Raw genomic sequence first — 12539 nt, forward strand, 5'->3', positions numbered from 1 at the left:
TATATATATATATATATATATATATATATATATATATATAAATATACAGAGAGGCACAGCAAAAAGGTAACAGAAAGAAGTTTAGGTAGATAAGTACTTGCCAAAACACCTTGGGTTAAGCAGTTTCCAGTCTTATCAGCTTTTGATTTCCCTCTGCTAGTTCGATGTTAAACGCAGGAAGATCTCTCTTTCTCTCACACACACACAAAGCATAACAGCCTTTTTACCAAAATCAGCTGGTGTCTTCTTAAAACAGCAAGCCAATTGCCTTATTTGGGAAGAGGATTGTATAGGCAGGGAGCTCAGGCTTCTTGAACTCAGCAACATACACTGATCGCATTACTGAGGGAGGGGGAATGATGGGATAACATGAAGAATTCTTAACAAAATGAGGGCTGTATCTGGCTCTTGTGTGCAACAATGGGAAACTATTCTGAAGGACAGTAAACTGGCCCTTTGTTTATAAAGTTTGGAGACCCCTGGTCTAGGGGATCAAATTCTGATATAAATTTATGGTTGCTGAAGAGACCATGAGTTTGTAGCAGAAAGGAATTCCAAGCCTTACCTTGGCAGCAATAGGGTTAAATGGCATGTTCCACCTGCTGCTTTTCAATTTAAATAAACATTACTACACATACAATATGTCCTCAATTCAGTGAAAATTCAATGAGAGCATTACCGTAAGTACATGCTGTGGAGAGAGGCACACCTGTGGAAGAAAAGTGACTTTTGCATTTGCACAAGTGGATGGCGAGTGCACTAGAACTCCAGATTCTGTGCACGTTCAACCACTAAAGTAGTTCTAAACAATGGCACCTCATCTGGTACACCTGATTCTAATTTTCTTTTTTGAAATGATTATACATTATTATTATACAGGATTTATATAGCGCCAACAGTTTGTGCAGCGCTTTACAATGGTGGTAAATGTAGAGGGTGTACTTACTTTTACCATGTGACATCTGCAGTTATTTTTAATCCAGAATATGAGAATAAAAACACCATGTCCACTGTATTTGCCATCTGTGCAAGCATGTCACATTTTCTGTACGCACGGTTTAAATGAAGATCCAATATTTACTGGTAAGATATGAAAATGTCCACAGTTTCCACTAGATTCACTTGCTATTTCACATGACTATAGCTTCCTGTTTCTGAAAATTCTACTTGCGTAATTTTCATGGCACTGATGTCAGTGGATGTGATCATAACCCCTTAACCTGCCATCAGTGGGCATGATACTAACCCCCAGCATTGGCATCAGTAGACGTGATAATAACCCACACAATGATGTCAGTGGATGTAGTAATAACCCCCAGCTATTGTGTCTCTAGGCACAATAATAACTTCAGCATTGGTGTTAGTGAGCACAATAATAACCCCTAACATTGGTATCAATGGTGGGCACCAGCATATTGTATAGTCCATGTAATCAGTGTTTACACTAAATACACCTGGTTTGAAGGCAAGCCAATTCTGTTGGCCCTAAACATAGGAATACTTGATGAGTTAGTGGACTGATCATCATAGAGTCAAACTAAGAGAGTGCAACTTTTACAACTGCAGAAAAAAGATCTGAAAATGTATGACTTTTTACACCTAGTTGGCTGTGTACAAGTTTTGACATGTGTTAGAATGTGTGAATAGACCCTAAGGCAGGCTATATAGGAGTCTAAAACCAAGTGTTCTGACAATCGAAAAAACGAAAATGGAGCATATGATTGTACCATCATTTATGTTTTTCTAAACAAAATCCAACATGTTGGATCAAGTACTTTTGATTGTCACACGAAAATTGCATGTTGCATCTGGCACACTAATGACCAAGAATTTTTGTTCAGTTTTTGATACGTCTATAGCCTGCTTAAGCAAAATGAAGAAATGTGAAAATGTTATTCTTTTACTCATCAGTATGTCTTGGAGGGTTTGTAAGTAAACAGTGAATTAAAAGAAGATATAAAAACAATGAATTTTGTGGTTTTTTTTGTCATCACAGATGTCTTGGTTTGGTTCTAAGCCAGTTCCAAAGGGTACAGCTCGTCCATCCATCTCTAAACCAAGGACAACATGGTCCTGAGCTCATGGAAATGCTGGAACTGCCTCTTTGATAGCATTTTTAGGAGAACGACATTCTTGGCTCTGGAAGTTCTTATTGCATTCTAACTGCTGTCCCTACTGAGTGTCTCAAGAATCTTCCCAAACCTGTTTACATTTCGGGCATCTCTGGAGTTACTTAGTGTGATTCGATTGACAATTCTTGGAAATTAAACAACCCTAAGTCACGCTACACCCAATTCTATGCAATGGAAGACTCCTGCACTGTTCTGTGACACAGTCACAGCATCATGACTCCTTTCTCAGTGTTCCAAGGCCCCTGCCCTGTGATTACTTCAACATTTTATATCATTGTACTTTTTAAGGGCTTTTGAAGTAAGAGGCAGGATCCTTCTCACAGCACAGTGTATTATAGGATATTTTATGGTACTAATACAGTAGTGCTATTTCTGGTAGTTTAAATTCTATAATGTTAAGGTGTTAATCACTGCTTTGCTATGTTTCAATAATGTAATTTATATGATAAATTATAATTCTTTACTTTAACAGAATTCTTTATGCAGGTCTCTGTTAAAAATGTTATAACTGTGGTGCAGTTTCTACCTGACAGCATACTCTGTTCTTCCTTTTTGCAAAATGCTTAATGTACACAGCATTGGCAGCCCACTGGGTCTGTACTTAAAGTATTCCAGTGCAGTTTAGAAATCATATTCGTAATCTGGATGTTACAGACGAAGCACAAGCCTCTTTTTCAGACGAGTAAGGGTAATGCTTGTTCTCTGTTGTTTAGAGGGTGTTGTATCTGCTTGTTTAGAGCCACAATACACACGGTTATATCCGTGTTTATGGATATTTGCATAATGAAGAGAAACGTATCTGATTAATCTTATTGAATTATGGCAACAACTTTATCCCTTGCCTTACAGGACACACATAAAAGATGGAGGCTCCTAGCAACAAGCCTGCAAAACAGCAAAAAGGACTAGAGTCAGATAAAATGATGATAAGCAATCTGAAGGTCTTTTTATTTTTTATTTAATTTTTTTTATTTTTAAATCTAACACATGCTAATATTTATCTTTATCTGTGGTCCTGTAAACCTGTCTGCTAGTGTGCTGAAGCCACTCTGCATGCAGGTCTCTGGCAGTCTTATCACCACCTCCCTTGTTGACATTATCACAGATGTGCTACAAAAACACTGCAGGACCAATGGCCATCAGAATAGAATGTGGCTACTAATGGAAGTACCCATGCACATTACAGCACTGAGTATCGGAAGACTGTTCCAGGACCACATAATAATGTATATATTAGTAATTATTTTTCTTTCAAAAGACCTACACATTGCTTATATGGGAAGGAGCATTTTCTAAGCTGCTATAGTTTAAGGATGGAAATTTTTAAGCTTTTTATTCTAAGGATAATCCAGATAAGAAACATTTTACTGTTCTGTGACTAAAGAACATTGCCCCCCTCTTTACTTCTGCTCACTACTGTTTGCCACTGAACCCCCTTGCACCTGTTTTGCACTTCACACAGGTCAGTTCAGGTGGGACATGCAGAGAGAGCAACATTGCACACAGGTAATATGGTGGGCAGGGTTTGTTGGCACAGTGGTGGGTGACAGTCAAGAGGCAACCCAATGGAAACGCCACAGATTGGTCATGACCCATATTTTAAACACCTGCCAATAATTATGTTTCTCTTTTTGAAAGAAGCAGGCACCTCGGTGGAAGGGTAGGGGGGGTTGGGGTTGTCAAACTCATTCTTTCATGTGCTGATCCAGGTGTAATAAATGTTTATTTTGGACACAGTGGTTTACTTTCATGTGTTTTTTTGGCCACATTTGCAGAAAAAAAAATTAAGGCTTCTGATGCCTTTAAAGCCTAAAAAGAAAATTCCAAGATGGTCAAAACCACACAGCCAGCTCTGTATGAACAAATGAGCTAATAAATCTGTGGGAGTGTGTATAGATATTGGGCGAGATTTACTAAAACTGATGCACTCAGAATCTGGCGCCAATCAGTTTCTATCTTTGACTTATTTAATTAGGTTATGGCAATAAAACCTAGAAACTGACTGGCTTCTATGCAGAGTTGCACCAGATATAGCACTTTCCAGTTTTAATTTATAAACCCCATTTTGTTTAAAGTTTAAATAGGACTTGTTCACCTTTCAGTTTTGCATAACTCTCTTGGCTGAAAGTGTGAAGTATGGTCTTCAGATGCATTGTATATTTGGGGAATGTGACTGCCCTACCCGCGGCACCGATCGCGGCTGCGGGTTTCAATCACCTGGTCCTGGCCGGTGATTACCCGCCGGAGCCCGGCGATTGCTGGCAATCACTGAGAGGAAGGCTGCATTGTTTTCAATGGAGCTCTCCTCCCTGTCAGCTTTCAGCACACTGTTCTGGGATCGCTGGACACAGTCTTCCGGATCAGTGTGTAACAGAGCAGTACACACCCCCGCCCCCTAGTAAAACACTCCCCTCACACAGTTAACCCTTTGATTGTCTCCAAAGCGAACCCCTTCCTCCCCAGTGCCATTAGTACAGTGTCAGTGTTTTTGTTTTTTGTTTTTTTGCACTGATCACTGTATTGGTGTCACTGGGGATGTCAATCTGTTCCCCCCCAGTGTCAAAATGTCCGCCGCAGTCCCGCCATAAGTCGTTGATTGCCACTATTATTAGTATAAAAAAAAAAATTCTGTATCTATACCGCCATTTGTGAACACTACAACTTTCACGTAAACCAATTAATTTACACGTATTGGGATTTTTTTTAGCAAAGACATGTCGCAAAATACATTTTGGCCGAAATTTATGATGAAATTTGATTTTTACATTTTTTTACTGGACAGGCAATTAAAAACCACCAAAAGAAAGCCTAATTCCGGAGGAAAAAAATATGTTGATTAAATTTTGGCGCAGCGTTGCATGACCACACAATTGTCAGTTAAAGTAACGCAGCGCCGTAACACAAACCGCTTCCTGACCGCCCTATAGCAGAAATACTGCTACAGGGCGGCACAGGTGCGCAAAATCACACACACACACACACACACACATATATATATACACGTGATTTGCGCTCCCATGGTTTTCACGCCCCTCCCAGATGGTGTCAGATTGCCCGTCAATACAACAGTAATCACATTTAACCGCTTGATTGCCAGGAAGACGCTTATACACAATAAACCTCCATTGCTAGTATAGTGTCTGAACGGGTCGATACAATATCTTTGATCAGATCAGCACTATACCAGCGTTCACATTAGTATAGCGTCCCCAAAAACGCAGCGTTAGTGGGATCAGCCCCAGCACCTGCCAGCACCTGCGTTTAGCCCCTACGCTTACCGCCCCCCCCCCTTCTGCCCCAGCAAGTGTAGTGTCAGTAGGTCACTGTCACTTGATACATTGAACATAAAACCGGAGTGTTTGCAGAATCAGGCCTGATCTCTGTTAGCACTTGCCAGTAAATTTTGATGACTCTCCTATGCAGCAGAGTGCCAGTACTAGTGCCGCACTACCGTTTGGTGAACTGGTGAGCACCATCGGTTTAGTACATCCTGGTCTTTCATATACCTCTTAGATTGTAAGCTCTCAGGATCAGGCCCTCCTAACCCTCTTGCATTGATCTGTATTGTTGCTGTATTGTCTCCCGTTATATTGTAAAGCGCTGAGCAAACTGTTGGCGCTATATAATAAAAATAATACCAGCACTGCAGTATGACTTGGCGACATGGCAAGTCCCATAAGTGCAGTACAAGCTGGTGAGGTGGCGAGCACAAGTATTGTCCCCCAACCACCAAGAATTTGCACACAGGCCCATAGAGCTCCTAGTATCCTTCCGATTGGCAACCCACAAATTCTGCCGCACCCGTATGTTGCAAACGTGTGAAGGACGCAGACTCCATTTTGTTAAGAGTATCCATTTCTCCCTTATTCTTCCCTTCCCCCCCCCTCTCTGAGAGGAGACATTTGGCCAGCGTGTGTGTGCTGGTTGTGGGTTACTGGCAGGCCAAGGCATCTCTGAGCTAGGTGCCTAGCTGTCTCGGAAAGCTGTACCATTTCACACACCTCGGAAGAGATAAGGCAAGTTTTCTCCAGAGCTGAGAGAGATTCCACCCTAATAAAACCTAACTCAGCATGGGTGACAGAATCAGATAACCTTGGTTAAAACCATTTTTCCCCTATGTCTCATATCTTGGAATATGAGAGACTTACATAAAAATCGGACATATCATCAGATGGACGATGAGCAGGCGAACAGTTTGATGGGTCACTTGCCTTCTCTCGGACGCACAGGAAAGCAGAAAAATAGATATCGCAAACCGTTTAGCATAGACTTTCATAATTCATATCTAATCAATCCTCAGACTTGTCTGCATAATAATCTACTCACGGGTGGGATGTCACTTGTGCAGATGAAAAGTTATAGGCCAAATATGAGTTATGGGAGATTTTTGCTCTAGCTGAGGTATCCACCCCTCTCTCCACGCCCTAAGTGGAGATTGGTTCTTGACTGCAGAGCCACCCCCTGCTGGGGACTACAAAACAGGCTGTCAGGCCTAAGAGTGGGAAGTTGAAGAATTTACCATTGACCATCATAACATAGGGAAATCAAAGCACCCTTCTGCTCTGAAACTTGGATCTGCTAACCCAGGACTTTGGCAAGTACTTTAACCGTTTCACCTCTCTCTGGTATCTCTTTGCTGTTCTATGATTCTTTGTATATTTATATTTATATATATCTTCGTTACATCCTTGTTATGTAAATATTTTTATTGCACCCATTTGACCGTTTAGTAATAAATCTTTCTTTCTGAAAGTGTTGAACTGTTTCTATAGCTCTGTATTGCAATTTACGAATCCCTGCCTCTAAAGAGAACACTACTGTTTGCTTAACCCTCTGTATAACAGGCCTGTGTTATGACTGTTTTATACAGACAATTATCTCAATCATTATAGTGTTATAGCTGATAACGCCGAGTTTCCTCTTTCTCTGTACAAAAAGGAGGTGGTGGCAGTGTGAAGGGTTAATTGCGTAATTAACCTGACCCAGTAACAATCGCCCAGGCTGCCGGTATATTGATTGTGGCCCATTAGCTGGAAAATCGTTGTGCTGGGTGTGGCATTGTTACGCAGGTCACATCGCAGTTTTAGATTGGCTAGTCCTTCAGTCATTAGTTTTGGTGAGAAGGCCTGGGGTCTGATGCGCGAGCTTGACACCGTACTTCCCCCATTCACTGCCCAAAAATTTGGGTGGAAATTGCAAATTTAACTACTCCCCTTGATTTTTTGGAACTGTTTTTCTCGGAAGATCTGTATGCATTAATTGTGAATCAAAGCATTTTATATGCACAACAATGTATCGCCGCCAAACAAAATTCAAACCTTGCCAGACCATTTGCATTGAAACCCAGTACGGTTTTCAAATTTATATTTTTTTGGTGCCTAACCCTCAACATGGGCATTACTAAAAAAAAATGAATTGCGGTTGTATTGGTCCACAGACCCGATCCATCATATGCCCGTGTTCTCTGCTGCCATGGCCAGGCATATACAGTCAGGTCCATAAATATTGGGACATCGACACATTTCTAACATTTTTGGCTCTATACACCACCACAATGGATTTGAAATGAAACAAACAAGATGTGCTTTAACTGCAGACTGTCAGCTTTAATTTGAGGGTATTTACATCCATATCAGGTGAACGGTGTAGGAATTACAACAGTTTTCATATGTGCCTCCCACTTCTTAAGGGACCAAAAGTAATGGGACAATTGGCTTCTCCGCTGTTCCATGGCCAGGTGTGTGTTATTCCCTCATTATCCCAATTACAATGAGCAGATAAAAGGTCCAGAGTTAATTTCAAGTGTGCTATTTGCATTTGGAATCTGTTGCTGTCAATTCTCAAGATGAGATCCAAAGAGCTGTCACTATCAGTGAAGCAAGCCATCATTAGGCTGAAAAAACAAAACAAACCCATCAGAGAGATAGCAAAAACATTAGGCGTGGCCAAAACAACTGTTTGGAACATTCTTAAAAGGAAGGAATGTACCAGTGAGCTCAGCAACACCAAAAGACCCGGAAGACCACGGAAAACAACTGTGGTGGATGACCAAAGAATTCTTTCCCTGGGGAAGAAAACACCCTTCACAACAGTTGGCCAGATCAAGAACACTCTCCAGGAGGTAGGTGTATGTGTGTCAAAGTCAACAATCAAGAGAAGACTTCACCAGAGTGAATACAGAGGGTTCACCACAAGATGTAAACCATTGGTGAGCCTCAAAAACAGGAAGGCCAGATTAGAGTTTGCCAAACGACATCTAAAAAAGCCTTCACAGTTCTGGAACAACATCCTATGGAAAGATGAGACCAAGATCAACTTGTACCAGAGTGATGGGAAGAGAAGAGTATGGAGAAGGAAAGGAACTGCTCATGATCCTAAGCATACCACCTAATCAGTGAAGCATTGTGGTGGTAGTGTCATGGCGTGGGCATGTATGGCTACCAATGGAACTGGTTCTCTTGTATTTATTGATGATGTGACTGCTGACAAAAGCGGCAGGATGAATTCTGAAGTATTTCGGGCAATATTATCTGCTCATATTCAGCCAAATGCTTCAGAACTCATTGGACGCCACTTCACAGTGCAGATGGACAATGACCCAAAGCATACTGCAAAAGCAACCAAAGAGTTTTTTTTAAGGGAAAGAAGTGGAATGTTATGCAATGGCCAAGTCAATCACCTGACCTGAATCCGATTGAGCATGCATTTCACTTGCTGAAGACAAAACTGAAGGGAAAATGCCCCAAGAACAAGCAGGAACTGAAGACAGTTGCAGTAGAGGCCTGGCAGAGCATCACCAGGGATGAAACCCAGCATCCGGTGATGTCTATGCGTTCCAGACTTCAGGCTGTAATTGACTGCAAAGGATTTGCAACCAAGTATTAAAAAGTGAAAGTTTGATTTATGATTATTATTCTGTCCCATTACTTTTGGTCCCTTAACAAGTGGGAGGCACATATGCAAACTGATTTGGATGTAAATACCCTCAAATTAAAGCTGACAGTCTGCAGTTAAAGCACGTCTTGTTTGTTTCATTTCAAATCCATTGTGGTGGTCTATAGAGCCAAAAATGTTAGAATTGTGTCAATGTCCCAATATTTATGGACCTGACTGTATATGAGAGTATAATGTGTTTTATGCATTTCAACGACAATACACTCTGTCGTCCTTGAGGTGACCCTGAATTTGACCGGCTACACATAATTCAGCCCCTCGTAAATCACCTTAACCAAAAATTTGCAGATGTTTATACTCCCCAGCAAAAAATCTGCGTTGATGAGTCCCTAATTAATTTTTCTGGCCGCCTTGCATTCATACAATTTCTCCCCAGCAAGCGTGCCAGATATGGGGTCAAGATGTAGAAGACCTGTGAGAGGACAACAGGCTATACTTATAAGTTTCGGATTTACAGGTAAAAGATAGTCACATGGAGCCCCCCAAATGCCCAGACTACATGGGGAGCAGTGGCAAGATTATTATTATACAGTATTTATATAGCGCCAAAAGGTTTGCTCAGCACTCTGCATTGTAGTGGGGGACAGTACATGAGAATACAGTAACAAAACAATACACGAGGGGTTCTAGGGCCCTGCTCTTTCGAGCTTACAATCTAGGAGGGAGGGGATAGTGGTACAGGAGGAAGTGGCTGTGGGGGATGGAGTGGTAGAAGGAGTGGAGGAGATCGGCTGTTAGGTGAGGGTGGGGTAGGATTCCCTGAAGAGATGGGTTTTCAGGGTATGCCTAAAGGTGAGGAGGGTAGGTGACAGTCTGATGGATTGGGGTAGTGAGTTCCAGAGGATGGGGGAAGTCCTGGAGAAGTCCTGCAGTCAGGCGTGGGAGAAGGAGACCAGGGAGCTTGAAAGTAGGAGGTCTTTTGAGGAGCGAATAGTACGGGTTTGGTGGTATTTGGGTATCAGGTCGGTGAGGTAGTTTAAGGCAGCGTTATGAATGGCTTTGTTTGTCAATTTTAGTAGTTTGAATTTAATGCATTGGGCAATCGGAAGCCAGTGGAGGGAATGACGGGGGGGGGGGTGGCAGTAGCAGAGCGGTTGGTGAGGTGGATGAGTCTGGCTGCTGAGTTCAGGATAGATTGAAGCGGGGATAGCCTGTGTTGGGGTTGGCCGGTGAGAAGGGAGTTGCAGTAGTCCAGACGTGAGATAATAAGGGAGTGAACAAGTTGTTTAGTAGTGTCTGGGGTTAGGAACATACGTATTTTGGAGATGTTGCGGAGGTGGAGCCTGCATGAGTTTGCCAGCGATTGGACTTGGGGTTGGAAGGACAGGTTTGAGTCTAGAGTGACACCTAGGACTTTGGTTTGCGGTGTGGGACTGATGGTGGCGTTGTTGGTCGTGATGGAGAGGATGGGGGGGGCGCGGGCTGGGGGGAAAATTAGGAGCTCGGTTTTGGAAAGGTTTAATTTGAGGAAATGGAGCGACATCCAGTCTGATATGTCATTCAGTAGGTGGGTGATATGGACGGAGACTGAAGGGGTGAGGTGAGACGTGATAGTTAAAGCTGTGGGAGTGTATCAGTTTGCCGAGGGAGGAGGTGTAGATTGAGAAAAGAAGGGGCCCGAGGACAGAGCCTTGGGGGACCCCAACAGAGAGGGGGAGGTGGTAACGTTATAGGTAACGCTGAAGGAGCGTTGGGATAGATAGGAGGAGAGCCAGGAGAGAGCAGAGTCTTTGAAGCCAAGGGAGTGTAGTTTAATAAGGAGGAGGGGGTGGTCAACTGTGTTGAAGGCTGCGGAGAGGTCAAGGGGTAGGAGGACTGAGTAGTGGCCATTTGCTTTGGCGGTTAGTAGGTCATTAGTGATTCTGAGTAGGGCGGTTTCGGTGGAGTGTAGGGAACGGAAGTAAGAACCGTAGTGGATCAAGGAGGTTGTTGTCAGTGAGGTGGGAGCTAAGGCGATTGTAGACTAAGCGCTCAAGGAGCTTGGATGTAAATGGCAGCAGGGAGATGGGTCTAAGGTTTTTCAGGTCGGTGGGGTCCAGGGTGGGTTTTTTGAGTATGGGGTTTAACAGCGTATACCCAGAGATGGACGGTTCAACAATTTTGGCTTCAACCTCCATCTTGGCAAAGGGATTAACCATCCTGACAAATATATTTCTCCCTCATTCTTCCCCCCTCCCTCTCTGAGAGGCCCAGCGACATTTGGCCAGTATGTGTGTGAGTTAGGAATGTCACAGGAGGGTAATAGGAGCTATAAAGCCCCCAAGGGAGCCAGGTCCTCCCTATCCATAGAACCTGCAAATTGTAACACCTCGTAAGAGATAAGGCAAGCTTTCCCAGGAGTTGAAAGCGATTCCAACCTAATAAACCTAACTCAGCATATATGACAGAATCAGATAAACACTTTTCAAATACATTTTTCCCCTATGTCTCATATCCTAGGGAGACCCGTGCCCTTTTGCTCTGAAACTTGCATCTGCTAACCCAGGACTTTGGCAAGTACCTTACCCCTTTCACCTCTCTCTGATATCTCAGAGAGATATCTCAGAGATATATTGCAATTTACGACTTCCTGCCTCTAAAGAGAACGCTACTGTGTTTGTTTAACCCTCTGTATAACCGTGTTATGCAGACGATTACCTCAACCATTATAGTGTTATTGCTGAGATTGCCGAGTTTCCCCTTTCTCTGTACAAAAAGGAGGTGGTGGCAGTGTGAAGGGTTAATTGCATAATTAACCTGACCCAGTAACAATCGCTCAGGCTGCCGGTACATCGGTTGTGGTTCAATTAGCTGGAAAATCGTTGTGCAGGGTACAGCTGGGTGTGGCATTGTTACGCACGTGACATTGCGGTTTTAGATCGGCTAGTCCTTCGGTCACGAGTTTGGTGAGAAGGTCTGGGGTCTGACGCTGTGATCGTGACATGGGGGTGATGTGTGCGTGCTTTAGGGGGGAAGGGAATGCGCCAGTAGAGCGGGAGAGATTGAAGATGTGGGTGAGGGAGCGTAGGATGGAGGAGGAGGGTGACCGGAGGAGTTGTGTGGGGACAGGGTCAAGGGGGCAAGTGGTGAGGCGGGCTTCTGAGAAGACCTTAGTGACCTCCTCAGTAGTAGCAAGGCTGAAGGAGCGCAGTGTTGGGGAGGTTATAGTGTGCGGGATGTTAGGTGTGGTGGGGGCAGGGCGGTTGCGAGGTCAGAGGATGGGAGAGTTGATGGGGTTATAGTGGGAGGGAGGCTAGGTGGGGAGGTAGATTGAGCATTGGCGATGTCCTTACGGATTGCGTCGATCTTGTTTTGGAAGTGATTGGCAATTTCGTGGGCGGTGAGTGAGGTACTGGGTGGAGGTGGGGGGGAAGAGAGTAGGGAGCTGAAAGTGGAGAAGAGCCGGCGAGGACAGGTGGAGAGGGTGTTGATGAGGGTTACAAAGTAGGCTTGTTTGGCGGCGTGGAGGGAGGA

The 12539-nt window shown here is 43.5% G+C and overlaps 1 protein-coding gene across 2 annotated transcripts in view; it reads left to right on the forward strand.

Moving 5' to 3' along the window:
- GOLGA1 (golgin A1) overlaps positions 1 to 12539 on the forward strand; it is a 385049-nt gene that overhangs the window by 350973 nt on the left and 21537 nt on the right. The window contains exon 19 of one of the 2 annotated variants that reach the window (XM_089669419.1): positions 1997 to 3871. The exons of the other annotated variant lie outside the window; for it this stretch is intronic. Coding sequence (XP_089525545.1) covers positions 1997 to 2077 — 81 coding nt within the window. The 3' untranslated portion in view covers positions 2078 to 3871. Of the gene's footprint in view, positions 1 to 1996; positions 3872 to 12539 lie in introns of those variants that run through there. 2 annotated transcript variants of the gene reach the window in all.

The sequence above is a fragment of the Staurois parvus genome, unplaced genomic scaffold, assembly GCF_062004578.1.
Source record: "Staurois parvus isolate SC_StPar_1 unplaced genomic scaffold, SC_StPar_1.0 ptg000076l, whole genome shotgun sequence".
NCBI lineage: Eukaryota > Metazoa > Chordata > Amphibia > Anura > Ranidae > Staurois > Staurois parvus.